The 23,487-nt window shown below is 32.5% G+C and overlaps 1 protein-coding gene across 1 annotated transcript in view; it reads left to right on the top strand.

Moving 5' to 3' along the window:
- LOC145260391 (poly [ADP-ribose] polymerase tankyrase-like) overlaps positions 1-23,487 on the top strand; it is a 190,676-nt gene that overhangs the window by 12,450 nt on the left and 154,739 nt on the right. Inside the window, exon 2 of the mRNA XM_080118342.1 lies at positions 19,871-19,915. Within this exon, the coding sequence (XP_079974468.1) occupies positions 19,892-19,915 (24 nt within the window). The 5' untranslated portion in view covers positions 19,871-19,891. The remainder of the gene's footprint in view (positions 1-19,870; positions 19,916-23,487) is intronic.

Here is a 23,487-nt window from a genome sequence, read left to right as displayed (position 1 = left end):
GGCACATTGCCACTTTGGTGTAGGGGGCTACTATCAGGGAAACAACTACTGGGGTACTATGTAGGGATTTGGGCAGCAAGATGTTGGTTCACGTTGCACTTGAACTTCTGCATGTCAGTACAGTTGGGGAAGCAGTGACCTGGAATGGAATTCCAAAGTCTAGCGGTTCTGGAGAAGAAACTACCGGAGTAGAAAGATCTTTTACATCTAGGGATCTCTACAGTGTGGAGGTGGGATTTTGCAGCTTGTCGGGTCTGTCGAGGGTGTTCACGTCGTGGGGGCACAAGTGCGTGCAGTTCATCAGAGCATTCACCATTAAAATACTTGTAGAACAGGTAGAGGGATGGTTTGTAAACACGATTATAAGGAGGCCCAAAATTTCAGCCAATCGAAACGTTGTTTTAAAATGAAGTAATGATAGTAAAAGGAGGTAGGGGTGTCAGATTTCTTTTTCCCAGACGTGCATCCTCATCCATACATTCCTATTCTGAACGTTTGTATGAATTTTTATCATTTTTTAATTTAATTATTTTTTATGCTCCTGTTTAAATTTTTTTTTATTACTATTGTTCGATACAAATTATGTTACGCCGAAAGTTTCACATTCTTGCGAACAAGGAAATTATTAAAATCTTGCATATAAAAATTATGCGAAATCTTTAATTTAAAAAAAAAAAGTAGAAATATTTTTGCTATTATAATTTTTTTTGTGTGAAAATATTAAATAAACAATGCTTAATTCAATGGTAATATCGGTAGTTCGAGAAATTCATTTTTCTTTGGGCTATATCGAATTCATTAATACGGACTTTAGGGGCTTTTTTTTTTTTTGTAATGTTCCAGTAAAAGTTATTTTTTTTTTATTATTATTACAAATTACGATGCTTCATTTATATAAAAAAAGCAAAAATAAATTCTTGCGTTTTTTATTTACTACTGAAAACCATAACTTTAATAAAATTATTTTTTCTGTAAACAAAATAATACATTTCCACTCAGATTTAAATAAAAAAATTAATTAGTTCATTATATCATTTGATAAATACTGAAAATTTCATTAAAATTGGTTAATTTCCTGATTTTTGGTGAATTTTTAAGTAAAGGGGGGGTCAAAATGTTTATACATTTTGAGCATCGGCATTCATTTTTCCCCGTACCTAACTTGGCATTTCTGCAGTATGCGGACGGCGGCCATTGTTAGGGGGTGTAACTCCAATTTCTTTTTGGTCAAATAACACGGCAAATAAGTAATTAACAAGATTTTTTTTTTCCCCCAAAACAGTTAAAAGTCTATGTAAGAAAATATAATTTTAATAAAACACTTTTGTAATGAAAGCAACATTGGACTTTTATAAAATAATTTTTTTCCAAACAAATAAATAATTTAAATGAAACATTTTTTTTTTCCGAATTAAAACATTGAATTTTTTTCTGAGACATTTTTTGGAATTGAAATAGAAGCAAGCACCGCCTGGCAATAGTTTAGTGAAACGCACCAAAAAGATGGCCGCCGTCCGCATACTGCAGAAGTGCCATTATCTTGTCTTTGATAACATTTACTTTATATATATATATATATATATATATATATATATATATATATATATATATATATAAACAAACAAAAAGATTCTGTCCCCTAGAAAATTATTAACTAGTTATAGTTCCTAGCTTTTTTTTTAATAAAGACATCGAGTATATTTTGTCAGTTTTAATTTCAACATTTTACGTGTACGATGAACTTTCTAATCTATGTTTTAATATTTTATTTTTTTATTAAAACGTAGTCTAATTAAGAATAAGCTGTTTAGGACTAAAACCAAAATCCATGTCACTCTTTATAATTTACATAACTGAAATAAGTATTTAATGTTTTTTAAAGTCGAAAAAATATCGGATTTTCTTCTGGAGGAGCTCTTTTCCGAACAACAGGTTTTTCTTCTCCTGTCCTTAACGAATCAATTTCCTTTATCCCCTCTCCCCTATTTACTCTCGGAACATTCCGAGGTGTGGGTAGATAAGAAACCTTCCATTCACATCGACCGCACCTTTTTCTAGTTTCCCCATATCCACGCCTTCCATGGCGTTGCTGCCCTCCCGAAAAGTGCACGCAACCGCAAACAAATTTTTAATACCACCTTCATTCTTCTTCACCTAAAAGGCATTTCATGTTAAATCTTTCTTTTATCCAAATCCTGTTAGACCGTGGCTACCGTAATAGACTCTACTTTTCTTTACGTATAACCAGCCTTAAAAATTGGCCTTAGCAGAAAGACCCGGCATTGCCTGGGATTGAATGTTCCCACCGCAACCGGCTCATAACAGCACATTGCTTTTTTTTATATTCATTTTATTTTTATAAATACTATTTATTTAGATTTAGTACTAAGCATGTAATCTGAAAAATACGTTAGAAATGTGTGAATATGCTTCAGTAAACTAGGTTTTTACATTTTTTAATGGTTTCTTAGTGCAACCGGAAGTAGAGTATAATATAAAGACGAAATCTGTTTAGAATTAACTGAAACAAAACAGCACTTTCATTACCATAGAAAGCGTTTGTTAATACATTTTGAGATAATATTGGCAAGACTGGAGTTTAGGTGGAAAAATAATCTCGAACCCTTTATCACATAAAAGGAACTAATTTCCCTAATCACCGGTACGTTACTAGTTCAATAATATAGGTATTTCAGAAGTTGTTTTTGAAAACAAAAAGAAGCCCAACTTTTTATTTATTTTAAAACGTTTCACGATATCTTTCTAAACAGAACGTTCCACGATATCTTAAGCACCTTTTTTTTTTAGCACGGTAACAAAAATACATAAGTACCGAAGGTTTTATAATTAATAAATTTAAATTTGAAATAGAGAAATAATAAATTGCAAGATATTACGCGTGTTTTAATATTAATTTGTATCGTTTATAACTACTCACGTAATTTAATAATAATCACGCGATTCAATTTTTAATTAAAAAAATATTGTTTAAACTTAAACTTTAAAAAGTCTGATAATTTATTATTTCTATTTATGTATTGTTTATCATTAAGGTACTAGTGCATCCGGACGTAAATAATGTTATATTTAAAAGGCCATTCTTAATATGGGGAGGGAGAGTGTTTTATACATATTCTATACTTCAACCTTACAATTGACTAAAATACATATCATAAAACTTTAATTAAACTTGGAAATACGATTTAAAAAATAGCGCGGATCACTGTCTGCACTAGTACCTTAATTAAAAAAGGTATTCATTGTGTAAAACACACACACACACACACACGGAACATATAAGACATTTAAATATGAATAGAACTTTTCATAATTGTAACCTACGAAAACCTTTTTTATTTTAATTAAAAGCAATATAAAAAAAAGTTTTTTTTTTTTTTTTTTTTTTTTTTTTTTTTTTTAAGTTGTTTTCAAAAACAACTTCTGAAATACCAATATTGTTTATATATTATTGACATAGTAACGTACCGGTGATTAGGGAAATTAGTTCCTTTTATGTGATAAAGGGTTCGAGATTATTTTTCCACCTAAACTCCAGTCTTGCCATAATATTTAAGTTTTTTTATACTAAGGAAAAGAAATATTTTTGTAAATAACTTTTTATAAATTTGTATAATTCACTACAAATTTCATTAGGTATCCCCAAAACAATGTGAAAAACGGAGCGCATGTGTATCAGAATTTTTGTAGAATTTTTTGACACCCCTAACACGAAACTGTGAATAAAATATAAATAAAAACTCGTAATTTCTCTTTTAAAAGTGGGTTGTTTATTTTCTTTATGGATTATACTTCCAAAATAAACTATTAAAGTTGTATAAAAAGTAATAGAAATATTATTTTATTTTTTAAAAAACAATAATGAAATTAATTGAATTTTACGAGTTCAGTATTTTTCAATTTTTAAACTTTTAAAAAGCTATCAAATTTTTTTATTGATTCTATTTTTACGATATTTTCAGGGTCAATGTGAAATTTTATGCTCTTTCCAATAAACCGAATATAATATTTTGGACAAACGTTTTTTTTTTTTTTTTTTTTTAAATTCACGCCCCTTTCCCGCCCTCCATTTTGAAATGTCTATTAAAAAGTAAATAATTAATTTACTCACCAAAGTTTTATGTATCACAAATTGAAGATAAAAGATCAATAAATAATATATTCAAATTTAAAGCAAAAAAAAGTAGTGTTTTTTTAGAAATTTACCTGTAAAGTCCGAAGTTTAAAACCTTTTTTTTTTTTAATCACTTTTTTTTTTTTAATCACTTTTTTTTTTTTAATCACTTTTTTTTTTTAATCACTTTTTTTTTTTTTTTTTTTTTTAATGAAACTTGGTCCTTGCTCCTTTAATTGAAAAAAAAATTAGGGTTTGAATTACATTTTTCGAGTAGTTATAAGCTTGGAAAGACAGGGGGTCGAATTATTCAATATTTTTCACAAAGTTTCTGACACACCTAGCGCATGTTCCCATGACGTCAGACTTGTTTTAACTATACGAACTATGGAAAAGCAAAAACGACTTAATGATTTTTTAAAAACCTTTGTTTATCTTCAAACTGCAATTAATAATTAATCTTTGTTATGATTTTGTTAGGTTTTAAGATTTACACAGTTTAATGATGAATAATATTATAAACGTTTGTATATTAAATATAAAATACAGTTTTATTGAATGTTCTTTTGGTTACATACGAGCTTCCATATTTTGTTCGGTAAAAAGAGACGAACAAAATATGAGGGGGGGGGGCCTAAAAATGCTTAATATTTGTGCAATAAAATTTTCAAATCTGTTTTAATGTGGCGATAAAATAGCTGAAAAGAGCCATGTTTATGTAAAAACTTAATGTTAAAAAAAATTTTTTTAACACAATTAAAAATCTGTAACGGAACATTTTGAAATAATGGAATTTTTAAAATTAATTAATGTTTACGAAGTTTCTTTTTCTTGACAATTCAACTGATTATAGTATATATTAATTCGAAAAAACGCTATTAAAAAAAAAACATTAAGTTTATATCAATTTTTTAATTGCAACTTCAAGGTAAATTTTTGTTCAATACGTGTATTTAAATTTTTAAAAAATAAATATTTTTTACTTATTTGAACTCTTGTTTCATAAATAGAAATTTCGATAGATTTAAATATATTTTGTTCGAATTTCGAAAAAATAAATATGAGGGGGGACACGCACTAAAAACTATTTCCTCATATTTTACGAAAACTGCATTTTATATGTAATTTCATTCTAAAATGGATAAGTATTACAAATTTCACGAAAATCTGACCATTACTTGATTTTTGCTAGATTTATTAAACACGGGTATGTTTTCACGTTCGAAATTCTTACTACATGGGAACGTTATTTTAAAGCGTCAATTATGTAAACACGATTTTCGTCTCACAATTTCATTATTTTCGTTTGATGAAAAAATCTTTTAAAAATTATTACTGGTTTATTTTGCCCTTCTTTTAAATGGTACAAAAGTTATATTGATAATATTAATTTATAATAAAGTTACATCGTGTTACATATAGGGGGGTTAATTCTGTGGTGAATTTTGCAGTCTCTACATTTCATTCATTTTTTTTTTTTTTTTTTTTTTTACATTCCAAATTTTGTTTTGTGCATGCAACCATGTTTGTTTAGACACACACACACACACACACACACACACACACATATATATCTTCTATAATATAAAGCTGAATGTCTGTGTGTCTGGTCACGAATAGGCTCCTATATGGTTGACTATTATAGAAAACTGATCACATATAATGATAGAAGATGTATCGAGACACAGGAATGGGTATGTTTGATCTGGCATAATGATGATTCATTAAAATTGTGGGGTCTGCATACGCGCCTTGTCCACAAAGTATGGAAATAAAAAATTAAAAAAAGACGTTTACAAGTGTTTTTGATATAGCTGTACATAATAATACTTTGATAAGTATGTTTTAACTTAAATAGGGATGGTATAATAAAATTGCGGGGTCTGCGTTCGCGCATGGCCTCCATAGAATGGAGATAGGCACAAACTTTAATAAAGGCTTTTCATATATATCTGCGTAAGTATGCTTTGATAATTATGTTTCAGTTTGAAGAAATATGGTATAATAAAATTATAGGGTGTTCGTTCGCGCCTGACCTCCATAGAATGGAAACATGTCACAAAGTTTAACAAGGTTTTTTAATTAGAGGGCGGCAGTACTAGGGGTCTATCTTCAAAAACCATTTGCACCTAGCTTAATCTCTTCATTAGGATGATATAGAGAAAAAAAGAATTTTTGAAAAAAAGTCATTTTTGGCATGTGGGGGGGCTTTTTTTACGATATTTTAAGTTTCGGGTAATTTTGGGCAAATTTCGGCTCATTTTGGCCCTTCTTTTTATCCTAGGAACCCAAAAATGCCTCAAAAAATGGCTAGAAATTATGGGGTAATGTAAGTTTTAGCCAACTAAGTCCACTCATAGTCATTTGGAATGTTTTAGGAGTAACATAGTAGCCAAATAGCTGATTTTTTAAGATTTCGGGTAATTTTGAGCAAATTTCGGCTCATTTTGGCCCGTTTTTTCATCCTATAAACCCAAAAATGCCTAAAAAATGGCTAGAAATCATCAGTCTCAACTATCTATACCAATTATTATCCATTTAGGACGTTTAGGTGCATGCAATTTTGCATAATGTAAATTTTTTGCTGCAAATGGTGATTTTGGGCCCCCCGGGGGGGGGGGGGAATATCGTAAAAAAAGCCCCCCACATGCCAAAAATGACTTTTTTTCAAAAATTCTTTTTTTCTCTATCTATTATAATCCTAATGAAGAGATTAAGCTAGGTGCAAATGGTTTTTGAAGATAGACCCCTAGTACTGCCGCCCTCTATTTTAATATAGATTCACAATATTGTGATAAGTGTTTCAGTGTGAACAGGTGTGGTATAATAAATTATGGGGTTTATCTACTTTATTTTTACTTTCATCATATTTTGCTTTGGTTTTGATACCTCAAATTCGAAGCTATCTCTTTACAACCCTTCCTTTTCATAACCTGTCATACTTTCATAAATCAGAGTCCATTTTCTGTCGGCTGTTTTTCAACCCAGTCAACGACGGGTACTTTTGCTAATATATATATATATATATATGTACAGGGTGACCCAAACAAAAACAAAAGGGAGGCCATCTAGAACATATGCTGTAGAACGGAGAAAAAAAGGCCAAAGACTAGTGTTTTGATGTCATGTTTTGAATATAATAAACTAGTTATGACCAAAGTTTTATTTCACTCGGACAAAACACTAAGAAACGGGGCCTAATTAAAGTTGGGGCCCGTTTTTTTTTTGGTCACCCTGTGTGTGTGTGTGTGTGTGTGTGTGTGTGTGTGTGTGTGTGTATATATATATATGTATATATGTATATATTACCGCCTATACAATAAATCTATTTGAATTTTTGAATAAACTATTACATCAGACAGTTAGACACAAGGTCGGTTTTTAATTGAGGGGGGATCCAGCTCCCCCAAAAGGGGCATTTTGGATAAGAACAACAATTAAAATTGTCTCGGTCATAAAGGATTTCTCCTCTACTGATCGAGGATAGAAAAGGTGAAGTGTAGTATTAGAACAGATACTACACTTTGTTCCTAGCCAAAACGCCATGAACGGTATTTTGTTTTGTAATAGAAATTATAAACCATTAAAGTTGGCATAAATACCGATTCTGAACAAAGTAGCCGTCTTTATATACGTTACTGACTGAACAAGATACCTACTTGGCTTATAATCGGTATTTACGCCAACTTTGAAGACTTATAATTTCTATTGAATATTGCATGTTTTTTTCATGAAAATAGGTCACAAGTAGGTAAATCATAAATTATTTTTCATTAATTTCTTAACTGTATTTTATCTAAAATAATTATGTGGGTAATAGTAATAATTACCCAAAATTATGTTTTCTTTTTATGTATGCCAAGCGTGCACGTAAACCGGTTTTGTAGCGTTGGCCTTTTTCATCAAACTAAAAATATACTTTATGCGAGTAATGTAGTTTCAGAATAGATATGGTTGAGGGGGAGACGATTTATCTCTAACCTTGGCGGTACAACAAACAACTATAATTTTATATATAGTATTTCATGGTGAGATTCTTTGTTCTTTCTTTCATTTGATAAATAATGAAAAAATCAGCATTTACCCGATTTTCAGTATGGCAAGTTTAGACATGAAATCAGTTGAACGTGTAGAGAAAATTCAGACTATACATTCTTGGGATGGTACCAAACTAACCGAGAAGGGAATTATGGGTATTCCTCGATAGGGGCGACTAGCAATAACCCACCCTCTTCCCGCCTAAAAGAGGAGGTAATGCATGAACGGCTACACCTCATTCTGATAAAGGCAAAACTTCCATCCATCCATAGCCTTGAGCCCCTAAGGGGCATAGGCCATCTACAACTTTGTAGATGTTTTTGTAGCGACTGAGTTCTTTTTACGGGGTGAGGGTGCTGGCCCCACGCCCAACCTTCCCAGAAGGTACATACAGCGCCTAGCCTTCCCAAATGGTCACCCATCTGGTACTGGCCAGACTCAACGTTGCTTAACTTTGATGATCTGACGAGAACTGGTGTGTCAACGTGATTGTGCCTACAAAGACAAAACTTAAATTGATGGAATCATGTCAACATGAAAACACATTTCTTAAAACACAAAAAACATATCTTTTCTCGCCGCTTCTTCTATTTCTGATTTTCCATATCTCTTTATTCTTACACTTAACTAACATTGCATCTCTGAGTGCAGTATCCTTTCTGTATGATTCTTGGAGGAAGCAGTTATAGGGCCCTATACCCTCTGGATTTCGCTATAACTGACCTTGTGCCTTGTGTTGGTCACATCATCTTTTCGTAGCAATAAAGAAGGGAAGTATTAATAAGAATGAATGCTCTTGCACAAAATTGCTACAAGTTGCAATTTTAATGTTATCAATTCAACTTTTTTGTTTTTTAATTTTCATTTCCACTTTTTACATTTTATTTTCCCAGGCTTATCTTGTTACTAATTTAAAAATAAATGATTATTCATTTTTCACAATGTGTACCTTTCTACAGTTATTGGTCTCCCGATTAATCAGAGAGGAACCTATCTTTTCAGTGGCGTGCGTCTGTTAGTCCGGACGATTGCCAGATAATCGTCCATTAGTTTTTCCTGAAATTTTGCCACAAATTGTATTTCATTAAATAGATGTGCACAGTAAAACATTTTTTTACAAAAATTCCCGCTGCGTCCAAGAGGTAAAATACCCCAAAATGTCCAAAAATGACAAGTTTTGCCCCATAATTTTTTATTTATCCATTAGATTTTTCTGGAACTTGGTCAAAATGTGGAGTCTATTGTTGGCAAAATTCTGGTTCGCGTCTGAGAACTTTTAGTGAAAAAAAAAGCCCCTTTTTATAGCTCTTTTTTCATATTTCTCAACAAAAACTTGATATGTCTGACTATATAGTGGTTTTTCAAGGTGGCCAACTCAAATATACATGCCTGAAACTGCACCATTATCCATTTACCACTGCGATTTGGCGTCCCCAGGGGCTCAAAAGCGGTAAAAAATGCCCCAAAATGACACATTTTCTCCCCTATAACTTTTGATCCATCCATTAGATTTTTCTGTAATCTGGTCAAAATGTGGAGCCCATTGTTCTTAATATAAATTCAGTATGGGTGACTCTGTTAAAATTCTGGTTCACATCCCTCTGGGACTTCTAGGACTAAAAAAAACTTCCTTTTTGGAGCTCTTTTTTCATATTACTCCAAAACTTGATATGTATGTCTATATAGTGGTTTTCCATCATGCTGAATTCAAATGTACGTTTTAAGATGTGAGACTGCACCATTTGTCCATTTTCACTGGAATTCGGCATTCCTAGGAGTCACAAATGCCCCCAAATTCCAAAAAATGACATTTTTTACCCCACAACTTTTGCCCCATCCATTAGATTTGGCTGAAACTTGGCGAAAATGTAAAGGCAATGTTGGCCCTTCACGCTTCTCACATTCATCATTTCTTCACTATTTTTTGTGGTGTCATCTCACATGCAGCACCAGAGGGGACCACGCATGCACAGCCTTTTTTTTTTTTTTTTTTCAATAACATTTTTAGATGTTTTTACAGATTTGATACTTTCACCCCACCTAGGGACTTATGATACAGTAATGAATTAAAACAACCGAAAGACAGTGAGACACCTGTACAACACAACCTTTTTCTTTATTAAGCAATGGTCATAAAAACTGTTAGCAATAGACAGAGGCTAGCTAATTAGAGAATGCATAAAACTTGGGAACATCACAATAGTTAGACAATACAGAACTCTGAAAATGTGACGGTGATACATGTTCATTCACATAGTTCTGAGGCAGCATGTTCAGGACTGCAGAACACAATGCAGGAGATCGCCTGTACATCGCTACACAAACACTGGTGTGATTATGCAGTGGTTTTTATGTAAATCTATGTCGTTGCAGCATAGGACGATGTTTAAGCATTGCGGTGGAGCAAGAACCATAAAACAATCTGTAAGCAAGAACCATAAAACAATCTGTAAGCAACAGATACAAACAACTGTCAGATTCGGGCGAGTAGACAGCCGATCAATCCAAGCAGATCATACTCCAGAGGGAACAGGGTCGCGGCAAGGAATATCTAGTATATATCTGATGACATGACACTGTAGATGTTCAAAAGAATCGGAACATACTGCCAACTCTGGCAAACACTAAGGACCCATGCCTTGTAAAACCTAGTCAGCAAATGCTATTCATGAGGAATTTTGTAGCTCAGGATATGCAATACGTAAATCTCCCTATTAACCCTGTTGGATACATATGACAAGTAGTTGTCAAACCTAAGATTGTTAGATATTATTACTCCCAGATAGTTATGACATTTTAAGAATGACGTAATTGTGTCTTGAAACCAAATCCTATGGATAGGGACAGGAGAGAGGCATCTTGAGGACAATGGCGCAACTTTTCTAGCACAATAGCAGTTAATGATTTCTTTACATCGTTGCTTTGGATGTTTTGGAGTGGAGTTTCGTTTAGAGGGACAAAAGTAGGGCATTTTGAACTATAGACAACAAAACTATAAACTGGTCAGAAAGCAAATATATAACAAATAGATATTACTGTAACATTTATTGAGTTTCTATCAATATTTTATCTAATTTTTGAGTGATTAGCGAGACTGGAGATATTTTTTTCTTCTTGCGTAACATTCTACACTATTTGTTTTTCAAAGAAAATAAACGCTTTAAAACAAGATAAAACACAAAAAAACGCACACGGATAGTAACTTATCTTGCTTTTGATAACATTTATTTGTTGTATGTTTGTCGATTATATGTTAGTTTTGTTTATAATACAAAATGCTCTAAAGTGTATTATAGTTAACAAATCATAAAATATACATGAAATATCTTTTATCAAACGCAATGAAATTTTATTGATATTGCATATTTTTTTTCAGTTTTTAAACTTTCTGTGTTTATTTTAAGAATTTCTATTGTAACCCTTGTCATAAAAAGAAAAGAAAAATGATTCAATGTGGTTGTCGTATGTTTAAAAACTGAAAACTTCAAAATACAACTACCAGTCACCAAACACAATAAAATTACATTTTTGACAGATTTGTAACTTAGTGAAACTGTTTAATTGAAGTTTTGGTTATAATCCAGATTGTCTGCTCTGCAGATGAGATGACAGTGACAAACAAGATATGGCCCCTCCTGATTAATGATTTCCTTTCAACTAATGTGAACATGATCATCTTTTTTCATCTTGATATCTTGTCTGCTTAACCATGTCTAATTATCCAATATAAATGAATAGCAGAAAATTGAAGTCGAAAAAAAGCAGAAAAATCCTACTATAACCAGTTTTTGATGTAACGTAGTCGTCCACTTTGGTTTTATAAACTTCTGAAGTTGCAACACAAATTCTGAAAAAGAATAAAAAATTACATAAAATTCAAAAACTGCAAAACTATGCAGGTTGATAAGAAATTAAATTTTCTTGCGTTTGGTAAAAGTTATTTGTTGTGTATTTTTCATTTTTATTTTCAGTTTTTGCCTTGTTAACTTTACTACACTTTTGTCTTAGATACAATTGGGAAATTAGTCAAAACAATTTTTTATTTTAGGATTGATTCATAGCAAGCTACTGTTCTCATCTTGACTGTTATTTTCACAAAAAATATTTACGTTGGAATAAATAGTGATATATAATAAGTAGTAAGATTGTATATGTAGAAACAAAATAGGTTTAAGACTTAAAATTCATATTAAAATTGTATGAAAGGTCAATAAAGTACTTGGTTTAATGCTGTTGTAAAATTTATATTATTCTAGAGGTTGAAGGTTCTATCCTCAGTGCAGGCGACAGTCAAAATACAATCGTGAATTATTTAAGACTTCTACCTAGTCATGACTGATGGAACAAGAGCATGCTACCCTCGTGGATTAAATGATGGGTTCCATTGAAAATTTCATGCAGATTTCCGAGCTCAATAGAAAGATTTCAGAGTTTGACAAAATACACCAGAAAAACGTCAAAGGTTACATCGATTGAAATGTGAATCCAAGTAATATCAATTTTTGTGTCGCTATTTTGTGACTTGCATTTAAAAATTAATATTTAATAGAATGTCAAGTCACCATTTTTTTTTATTTTAGTCACAGCAAACAAGGTAACTAATGACTAAACAAGATGACTACTTTGCTCAGAACCAATATCTATGCTAACATAACTTGCTTATCTCTTGCATTACATTTTTTATTTGACTAATTTCCAAATTGTATTTTCTTTTTGAAATAATTTGTCTCCAATAGTAACATTATACTTTTTGTATTGGTAGCAATTTCTTTTACAACTCCTTTTGTAACAATGTTAAAAAAATGTGTTAAAAGTTTGTATTGTCTCTGAAAACGAATATGGAATAATATAACAAAAGGCACATGTCCGCTGAAAAAAAAAACAGTTTTTTACAGCCCAAAGAAATAAACAATGTACACTTTAATAATTTAACCACTTGCTTTATATCCGAGATGGTTCAACCTCAACTTGGGTTAATGAAGGTCACCAATTGTACTGGTTGGTTGTTTTTGTTTTACGGCATATCAACCTTTTTCAGGTTATTTAATGCCGAATCTAGTTATTTTGAGGAACGATTTTTAATGGAGTATATTTTTTTTAAAGTCAGATTCTATTTAACCCATAGTTGGGACCCTAACAGGTACTACCACTCCGGGTCAGAGTAGACCTGGGAGCAATGGCAATTAAAGGGTGGCTCCACACTCCCCAAGGCCCGCAAGGTGAAGCCTCACCATTGGATATAGTTTAAGGTCATATCCAGGACCACCAATTGTACTGATTTCATATTGACAATTGGCCTTCGGGACAAGATGAAAGTGTAGTATCTATTCTTCAGATGCTGCACTTCTATTTCTTGTTCTCTTTCGGTGGAGGAGAAATCCTTCACGACTGAGACAATTTTTATTTTTGTACCTTTTCTCCACGTTTAAAAACGACCCTGGTGTCTAACTCTGTCCTGTGGGGAGGCATAGTAAATAGGTATATATATATATATATAATGTACATATATATATATATATATATATATATATACACTAAAAAAAAAATGCAACCATCTAATGCTTTCTTCATTTCTGTTTTTGGAACCCTGTTTTCATTTTTGATCATTGCCATAACCTTGTACTAGATTTTTAGTCAATTGCAAATTCATACTGTTCATAATCTGATGATGATCTAACATTCCGATTAAAGAAATGGAAATCTAGCAATTGATTAAAGCAAAAATCTGCATTTAAAATAGAAAGACAAACTTTTTTGATGTTTGTAAGAAAGTGAGTCTAATGCTTCCCTCTCAAATAGATTTAGACCATGTTGAGGTTATCAGTCCTTGCTACAACCTGACCTTTGATTGGAGATTGCTAGTTTTAAACTGGACTTCCACGAATGGATCTACATTTTGTATCGCTTGTTGCCAGATATAGTGTAGGTGAATCAAAAGTGTTTGGAATTGTTTGCTTTTTAGGGATGTCCACTGACCGCCATAATTTCTATTCTTGCATTTGAACCATTACTTTGCAGACTAAAGAATGGTGTGATAAGTTTGGTCCTTTGTAAATCGTCTTACCTAGAGAGGTGCAAACCAAAGTTTCTGATATTGTCAATGGTATCACTATTTTTGTGTCATTCTTTAGACACTGAGGGAAGATGGAAGCGATTGCACATTAAGAAACGATCGTGAGGAGGATAAAGTTGGCTGAACCCAGTCATGTTCCATACCTCTAGTGGTAATACTTCGCTTTCAGAATTTTCTGCTTCAGTGGGTGGTCCGGTTGGAATTATTGGCATGTGGTTCAAATCGGATCTCAAGCATGAGAAAAATTACCCGGAAGTGCAATCAAAATTCAAAACGTCTGTGGCTTTGAAAGAAATTTTTTCTTAAAAGGTGAAACTGATGCGTGCACCATGTATGCCTTTCCTCTTTGTTACTGACTCTTTATATCTGCTTGCTAACTACTTAATATTCTTCCAGCCCCCTTCTCTACTTTTTCTTTTCGATAAGAAGCTATGGGCTTGCAGGCAGGTATGTATTGTGTGGAAGGCTTAGAGATCCCTGACTTAGCAAGTTATCAACATGCTTGCCTGAGTTAAACTTTGAAAGAGGGTTTTTACATGGAACATGGCGTCTGAATGCGTTTCCAGACTTCATCCTCAGCCCTTCAGTTTACAGTGCCTTTCCTAAGATCATACATCCAACCCTCTACTCGAAGGTTGTCAAGGGATGAATCGCAATGTACTCCAAAATCTTCGTCAGTCTATTGATTATTCACGGTTTTAAAAAGTATTATCTCAGGGTTTAGTGTAGGGTTCCACTTTGGATTTGTGGAGAGCTTTTCTCAATGGAGTTGAGTGTAAGGTTTGGGATACTTTAATCATTGTAAATAATTTTTACTTGACGATTTACTGAATGCATTACTTGTTAATGTCATACTTTTGAATTCCAAATACTTTCTTCGCCTGTTCTGAAAGTATATCAACAATTCCCAGCAGGTCATACTGCAGAATGTTGTGTATTTGATTGACAATATTCGACCGTTGTGAGCCAGTGATATGAACAGTGTTTCTCGCAAGTTAAAATGCTGTGCATGACTTATCTGAAAGGATTTTATGGGTTGAAACTTTTTGCCAACATGATCTGATTTTATTGTTCAAGCATCAGGTTATGGGTAAAATTAGATGTGATAGAAAACATTACATTCCATAATTGAGTACTAGTGAGCTTATGCATATGAAAGGGAGTAATCTATTCGGACATAAGCATGCTCCATGCACTTCTGGATCTTTCTGTCAACAATGACGAGGTAGCAGTCTTCAGTAATTTTTTATATTTTTAGTCATCACCTAAAGTGATTGAAGCATCAACTTCTAGAAAACTGCCAATTAAAACTTAGCACTTTATCTGTTGTACCACAAGTCCATGTGGCTAGTGAAATGAAACTAGTCTACCTCTGTCGATTAATAAAGTGTTCAGTTTGAAATTACATACAAATTCTCATGCTAAACAAAGATTTCTATGCTTTTTATTTTCTCAAACTTTTTTTTTCTAAAACTGAGACAAAGCCTGTGAAATTGTCTTTCATTTACCTGCTTTCCAGCTGACTACAATATGGTGTCTTCAAGTCCAATGTAAACAAGTTCTTGATGAGCTGTTCCACTTATGTTAACAAATTTACCGAATTTCCGTTACTAACGATTACTATATTGTCCAATTGACTACTGTACACTCTTTAACCCTTATCCTCAAGTAACCTCTGGGTCTGGATAAGTGGTGATGCCTATGTAAAAAAAAAAAAACCTGTTCGAGAAACGGGTTGTCTTTGTTGTGTAAAAGAAGAGAAGATGACACTTCATAACGGCGCATTTTTTCTTATTTTTTTTTTTTTTGTCTTTCTAATCTCTCACGTTGTTGGAAATCGTCCTATATGTTGTGTCTAATTCCGAAGTAAGTTCTCGAATAGTTGTGCATAGATTGACTTTGACTAAGGCTGTTAATTGATTGTTGTCAACATCTGATACTGACCATTAAGCTCATCATCTTCAAGACCTCATCGCCACCACAAAATTTCTTAAACCACCATTGTACTGCGCATTCAGTAGTGGTTCCTGAGCCAAACGCTTCATTGATATCATGAGCTGTTGTTTTAGCAGTTTTTCGGCTTAATTTGAATTGAAATGGAAAATTGTGAATTTGCTTTTTTTCCATCTTGTATTCAATGTTCTGAAAAGAAGCGTATTTATTTTTATTTATTTATTTGCGGACAATTATCCTCATCTTCTTTTTTGTTGTTTCACAACGTTTCATCCAACTATTCTTATTGTTCGCCTTAAAGAAAACAACACTACAGCTCTATTTTAAAACTTTTATTGAAAAAATCAATTCAAATAACAGATTATGTAGTAGAGCTGACATCTATTCAATGTAGCCGTCTTCAGCCTCGATCATCGCCTCTATACGACTCTGGAACTCTGAGCATGCCTTTTTCACAAGTGCCAATGGGGCACGGCGAATACTCGACAGATGGCGGTGATCAGGCCAGCCTGATCACCGCCATCCGCCAGCTGGCTTTGGTGTTGTGGGAAGTCATGTTGGTGATGTTCATGATGTATGACCAAATGGAGTAGTCCAGCAGGTTCAGGTTGGGAGGAGGAGAGGAGCCAGTGAGGGAAGGGTACAAAGTCGTAGCACTCCTGAAGCCAAGCCTGGGTCTCTTTGAACTTGTGGGCTGGCGCTGAGTCCTGCTGTCACACTCAGGGTCAACCAGTGGCCACCTGATTGCACCAGGTGACTATCACACTCTTCAGCACATCCAGGTACACTTTGGTGTTGACTTTTCTCTGCAGCTGAGATAACGGTGACAAACAAGATATAGTCCCTCCTGATTAATGATTTCCTTTCAGCTAATGTGAACGCATTCACCTTTCTTCATCTTAATGTCTTGTCTGCTTTACCAATATCTAATTATTCGGTAAAAATGAATAGCAGAAAATAAAAGTCGAAAAAAGCAGAAAAATCTTACTATAACCAAAGTTTTTGGTTTAACGTAGTTGTCCACTTTGGTTTTATAAAGTTCTGAAGTTGCAAGTTGGATTTTAAAGACAAAAAAAATTGCAAAGTACCTTACATGGATGTAATTTTTGACATTACTGTTTACTAGTACGTAAATACTTGACTCATTATAAAACTTACGAAAAGCTTTTGATGGGAAAAGTGTTTTATTGTGGTTGTGGCAAATTTGTTAGAATAATCTAACTTCCGCTGTAGTGCAATGTTTAAAAATATTCTCACTCGGTTAATTGAAAATATGAAAGGGTGGTAAAAGAGACGTTGCAAATTTATCTGCTCTACTGTTATTTTCATGGCAGGTGCTCGGTTGAGCTTCAATTTATGATTCCCTCCCACAAAATGTTTGCAACAAATACTCGTCTAGCTACAACAACTGTCAGTAATTTCCCTTACTCTGTATCAGTGCCTAAAACTTAATGAAAATTCCATGAGCAAAGTTTTTCCTAGAACTCCGTCTTCAGGATACAATAGTGTGAAACTGCTTCCCAGCTGGCTATAACATAGTCGTTTTTAAATTTAATGTAAATAAGCCCTTGTTGAGCCATCGTCTTAATGATCAAACCCTACCCAAATTCTGACATTACTGACCATCAAGGTATTACCAAGGTATTGTCTACCCCAACATTCATTAATCCTACTCTTTGAGTGATCCCCAAGTAAAAAAAAGATATATCCTATTGCCTGTTGGATGTTCTTGCTAGACAATGTTTTTACAGTTAAAAATGTGGATCAGGAACCGTTGACAACTTTTATGCATGAAGCTAAGTATACAGGACCTCATCATCATATAGGTGAATGGTTTGGGGGAGGTGGAAGACATTTTTTTTTTTTTTTTTTTTTTTTTGCAGTTGATCTTACAACTTTGTGAGAAAATACAAGTGATATTTGGAGAAATAGCACATCGCACTGTTCCATACTTGGAGTATGTAAACAAAACACATGGAGGGGTGTGTGTGTCAGTTTCTGTCCATTGAATCATTAGTAATAAGTATGGCTTAAAAATTTGAATAACCCAAAGACTTTGATGTGTCATCACATGAATCATGCTTTCATATAAGTAAAACCATTTTGAATGTCTTTCTAACGAAGCAAATCTTTTACATTTTTTGCTCTATATATTTAGGGATATTATTATTTTAATATTGCCAGAAAAAGAACTTTTTAGATGGAGATTAGATCAGGAATCTTAGGTTCAAATGCCCATTATACAATGAACAGTTTAATATAAATTTTAAAGATTTTTTTTTTTTTAATTCAAAAGAAATGTCTAATAGTGGTTCTTTTATAATTATTTCAAAGTTAGTTTATTCTAGAACTGATAAAATTTATCATTTATTTTTTATATGAAAGTTTGAAACAATAAAAATAAATTTGAAACTTCTGATGAGAAATTTTCAATAAGCTATAAATAATTGTGAAATTTTAGCTTCAAAATATTTTTTGGACGATAATATTTTTATATAATATTTGTAATATTTAAATTTTTATTGTTTGAAACTTTTTGTCTGAAAAAAGAATTGGTAAATCTGAATCTTATTTGTTATAATATAAGTTTGGGAATAAACTGATTTTGAAACATTTGTAAAAAAACCATTGTTATGAGTTTATTGTTGACTAATTTAAATAAGTTTTAAACGTTGTGTGTGTATGTATGTATGTATGTATGTATGTATGTATGTATGATAACGAAAACCTGGCTTTGTTTGGGTTTGCAGGTTGAGAATAATAAATTAGCTTTGAAACATTTGTAAGAGAGCCTTTTTTTTATAATTTTTTTTTTTTTTTTTTTTTTTTTTTTAAATTAAAAAAAACTTAAAAAAAAAAAATGTACTACCTGGTTTTGCCTGGGGTTTCATGAGGAACCCTTTTGCAAATAGCCTCATTACATTTTTTTGTATTGCATTTAACATTTTATAATATTCAGTTTTAAGGTGTCGACCAAGAAATGTACCCAACTTTGATTAAGTGAAAAAGAGATCTAATTTAAGCGACATACATTGAAATCTTCACTAAATTTATAGTCTTGAACTCTTTGAGGCACACCTGGCATTTTCTGGGAATAATTGAAGATGCTCTCATAGCCTTGAAGTCATATCAACATTTCTATTAAAAAATATTACAATTTTCAAGTTGGTATGAATAAAGTTATTTATTTTTTAATGAATATCCAGTACAAATTCAGATTCCACAATATTATTGTACTTTTGAAAATATGCTTATCCAAGTACTCTGAGTAATATGGTTTAAGAAATATATATGATTATCGGATTTATTTCCAAGACCCTTGACGTAAGTTGTTCACAAACAGGAACTATAATTTTATTTGAAAAATACTTTTGGATTTTTTTTGCTAAATTATTTTGGCAACAATACAGATCGCTTGGACTTCAGCCTGGGATCAAAGTGTAGTATTTGTTCTGTTAGACAATCCTTCTTGATGGAAGTAATTTTTATTTTTTTCTCAGCCACAGTACCCTCTATTTTTTTTTTTTTTTTATATAGTTGCTAAATATCCCCCATATAAAAAGAATCTTGTGTTTAATGGTGAAGTAAATAATTAGTAACAACACAGGTAGTCTTGATTTAAACTCTTTTGAATTTTCATGCAAATCTAAGATATTTTTTGTTTTTCTTTTCAGACAAACATTAACAATATCAATATGGATATTAGCCCTGCAGTTACGGTAAGATATTTGCAATGAATTAAACAATCCTTATCTGCTAAACAAGTATATGAGGAATTTTAAAAATTTGCCATTCGTGGATTTTTGTTTTTAGTGTTGGGACCGTTAATCGGAATTGGAAAAATCTTACCTTTTGGAATATCAGAAAGATATGTCCATATTTTCCGATACAAAAAATGATTCTTTTAATTGTTGTTAATAGAATTTTCCATAGCTTGTATTAATTATAAATATTTATTGATTTTTGAAAATGAAGTCTATAGATCATAGGCACAAATTTGTATTTTTATGTTTATATAAGTACATATTACATAGGTTTCTAAGGGAATTTGTGAATTAAAGCAATCACAACTTTATAGCAAAATACTTAAAGATTTAAAAGAATCAGAATCCGTAATTGTATTGGAATCTGGAAAATATTGGAATCATCCAGTCCTTAATTCTTTTATTTGCATGTTTTTTCAATAGAAAAATTTGCTCAATTGAAATAGTTTTATCAAATAAGAAAATCTACAAGATAATCCTTGTTCAATCCTCAATTATCAGATAATAGCAATTACTTCATTCAGATTAACACGTTATTATGCTTAATTTTAATTTAGTTACAATTTACACTATTTTGTTTTCATTAAATGTTATTTCCTGATTGTAAAGCCTTTTGATTTAAAGAAAACCCTATTTTTTAATTTTTTTTATTTCTACTCATTTCAACAGATTTTAAGTTTCTAAATTTTTGAGATAAGGATTTTTTTTTTTTTTTTTTTTTTTTTTTTTTTTTTTTTAGACTGCTGTTTTCATCTTGAGTGTTATTTTCGCAATGATGTAACCTCTGACCTTTTCAGGTGTATCTTGTCTAACTTTACAAGAACCCATAGCATAGTGAATAAAGTACTCAGTAAAATTCAGTTGCAAGTAAAGCTCTTGTGGAGATTGAAGGTTCAATCCTCAGTGCGGGCGACACTCCAAATAAAATTGCGACTTCTACCCAGTTATGGCTGATGGAACGAGAATATGATACTGGATGAAATACAAGATTCTGTTTGAAATACAGTGCAGTGTAGATTTCCAAGTTTGACAAGATACGCGTGGAGAAAGTTTGAGATTACATCGACTGAAATTAGTGAAAATAACATTCAAAATGACTATGGCAGTCGAAAGAATCCAAAGAATATGAGGTGTTCTCAACTCCAAGATTTGTTGTTTGACCCCTAAAAATCCTTAAGTGACCCTTTCTCATTTTAACTTTTGCTTTTGATGATTGATTTCTGATTTATTGAATGAGGTTTGACTACAAACAATTTAAAGTAAAAGTTTCCTCAAATTCTCTCAGAAAAAAAGATTTACCAAAGATCTCCTTTCTAAGTAGTTAGACACAAGGTCATGTGTGGGTTTTATGAGGGTTTCTGTGGAATGAACTGGATTTGAACTCGGCACACATAGATTTTCAGTCAGTCATTAGCCATTTAGTTACTGTCACACTCCCAAACTACCATGTGGAGATAAACTAAAAAGTTCAGTTTGAACCAGAATTGTGGTGTTGAACTCAAAGGTTTGGGAAGGAGTTGAAGTTGGAGCTATAAGAATATAATAAGGTCAGAGTTCCTATTTATTTACCTCTCCATGAGGGCAGAGCTAGATACATAGTCAGTTTTTAATGTGTGGAGGGGGGATAACTTGCCAAAAAAGGAGCATTTTGGAAAGGATAAAAATAAAAATTGTCTCGGTCTAGAAATATTTCTCCTTTATTCTCATGGAGTCAAAGTCAGATTTTTTAATTGTTGAAAAATTAAGACAGTCTGAATATTGGAAGACCTTAAAATAAGGGAAACTTTTAAATCCTAGTAGTCTGCATCAGATTTTATACTCTGTAACTTTTAATTGAATTTTTCAACAACTTCAGCAAGAAAGAAAGGTTTCCTCCTACAAAAGGTGACTTATAATTATGCTTTAAATGTAAAAAAAAATGTTTTACAAATCGAACATTTGTCTTCATTCAAATGAAAGTGTTAAGGCAGCCAACTGAAGACATGGATTAAAACAGTGAAGGCCCTGCATCTTTGATATTGAACCAGGAATGACTGAAGTACTATAGAATGGGGTGAATTGGGACAGTTTTGTGACAAAGTAGAATTTTTATGAAAAACTTTTTCGCCTGTATTTTGAAAATATCTGGAAATTCCCTTCTGGGCAGTTACTTTAAAATGTCAAATGCAAGAGTTTGCTGTGTAATCTCGGTTTTGAGTGTTTAAAAAAATGATTTGGAACAATGGGCATTTTTTAGTCATTCCCTCTGCATTTTACTGTTGTCCAAATCAGCAAGGATTAAGAGTGTATTGTGACATTTAAGGCCTTTTAAAACACAAGAGCACAATATATGCTGAAGCCAACAGTTTTATCAGAATACACAAGTTTACTGTCAGTCCTGTCCTTTTTTTTTCTTTTTCATTTAGTTTCTTTAGTCCACTCCATAAAGCCACCTCCGTCCCACTTTATGCAGAGACGGTGCCTTCTCACATTTAAACACCTTCTTGTAAAACACAGCATGGGTTTCAGGCTCCATTTCCGATGGCTCTCTAACTTTTAGCGGCTTTTGCAGGCAGCATACTTTTTGCTTCACCTCCTGACACATCAACTTTGACATGAAAAACTGTTGTTTGTATTCCACAATAACCCACTATCTCAAAATTTTGCTGTCAATTTTGACCTCCTCTACCAGTCTTAAAGGCTTTTACCTAAAGAGCTGTTAGAATCGATGGAGACCTTTTTTCCTGGACATGCACTTTCTCTTTGATTTAGCTGATTTTGAACTGGCTCCATACATTTCTTTTAGATATTCAAGAACAGAATCAGATATGTTGTGCTCGTTTTCTGCTGTAGAATCAATATTCTCTGGCAACTTTGAATACAGCGCTTCTGGGTTAAATGGGTAAATTCCACATGTCTTGAAGGCAGTTTTTGTGTTATCTTTATCCAACACACTTACAAGCTGCTTCAGCAAGGCAGGAAAAGTGTCCTTTGGTAGTGTTGTCTGAGTGTGGTTCTTAAACTTCCACTTTTTCAAGATCTTTCTCCATTTTTTTTCTTCAGTGATCAATAAAACGCTACATCCAGTGGCTGTGATAAGTACAAGACAAACAAATGAAATGTCATTGTCTTCACAAAGTTTTAAGACATCTGTGTGAAAGTGACTTGACAAATTATCTCCAATAACAACTTTCGGGCCATCCCAATTCAATGCCCATGGTATAACCACTGTTCGAAACCAATCATTGAAGCAATAGTTGTTGAACCAGCCACTTTTTGAATGGTTATATTGTGTACATTGACGTCCACCTCTCATCCGAGTGTTCCACATATTGGTTGCTCTGTATACAACATATACTGGCAGCAATCCACCTGCAGCTGTACCAGCAAACCTAATGCTTGTTGCTCCTTTCATATAATTCAGAATGCGTTTTGGATGTTTAGTCCCTTTCTTAAAAATCAATTTTTCTGTTCCTGGGTCATCTGATAGGTTTGTTTGATCATAATTTAGGATGTTTTCAGAAGAAATGCTATAAACAACATCTTTA

The sequence above is a fragment of the Euprymna scolopes genome, chromosome 36 (assembly GCF_053919585.1).
Source record: "Euprymna scolopes isolate OS-2025 chromosome 36, ASM5391958v1, whole genome shotgun sequence".
Lineage (NCBI taxonomy): Eukaryota > Metazoa > Mollusca > Cephalopoda > Sepiida > Sepiolidae > Euprymna > Euprymna scolopes.
Note: the sequence above shows the minus strand (reverse complement) of the source record. Positions and strands in the feature narration are given on the sequence as shown.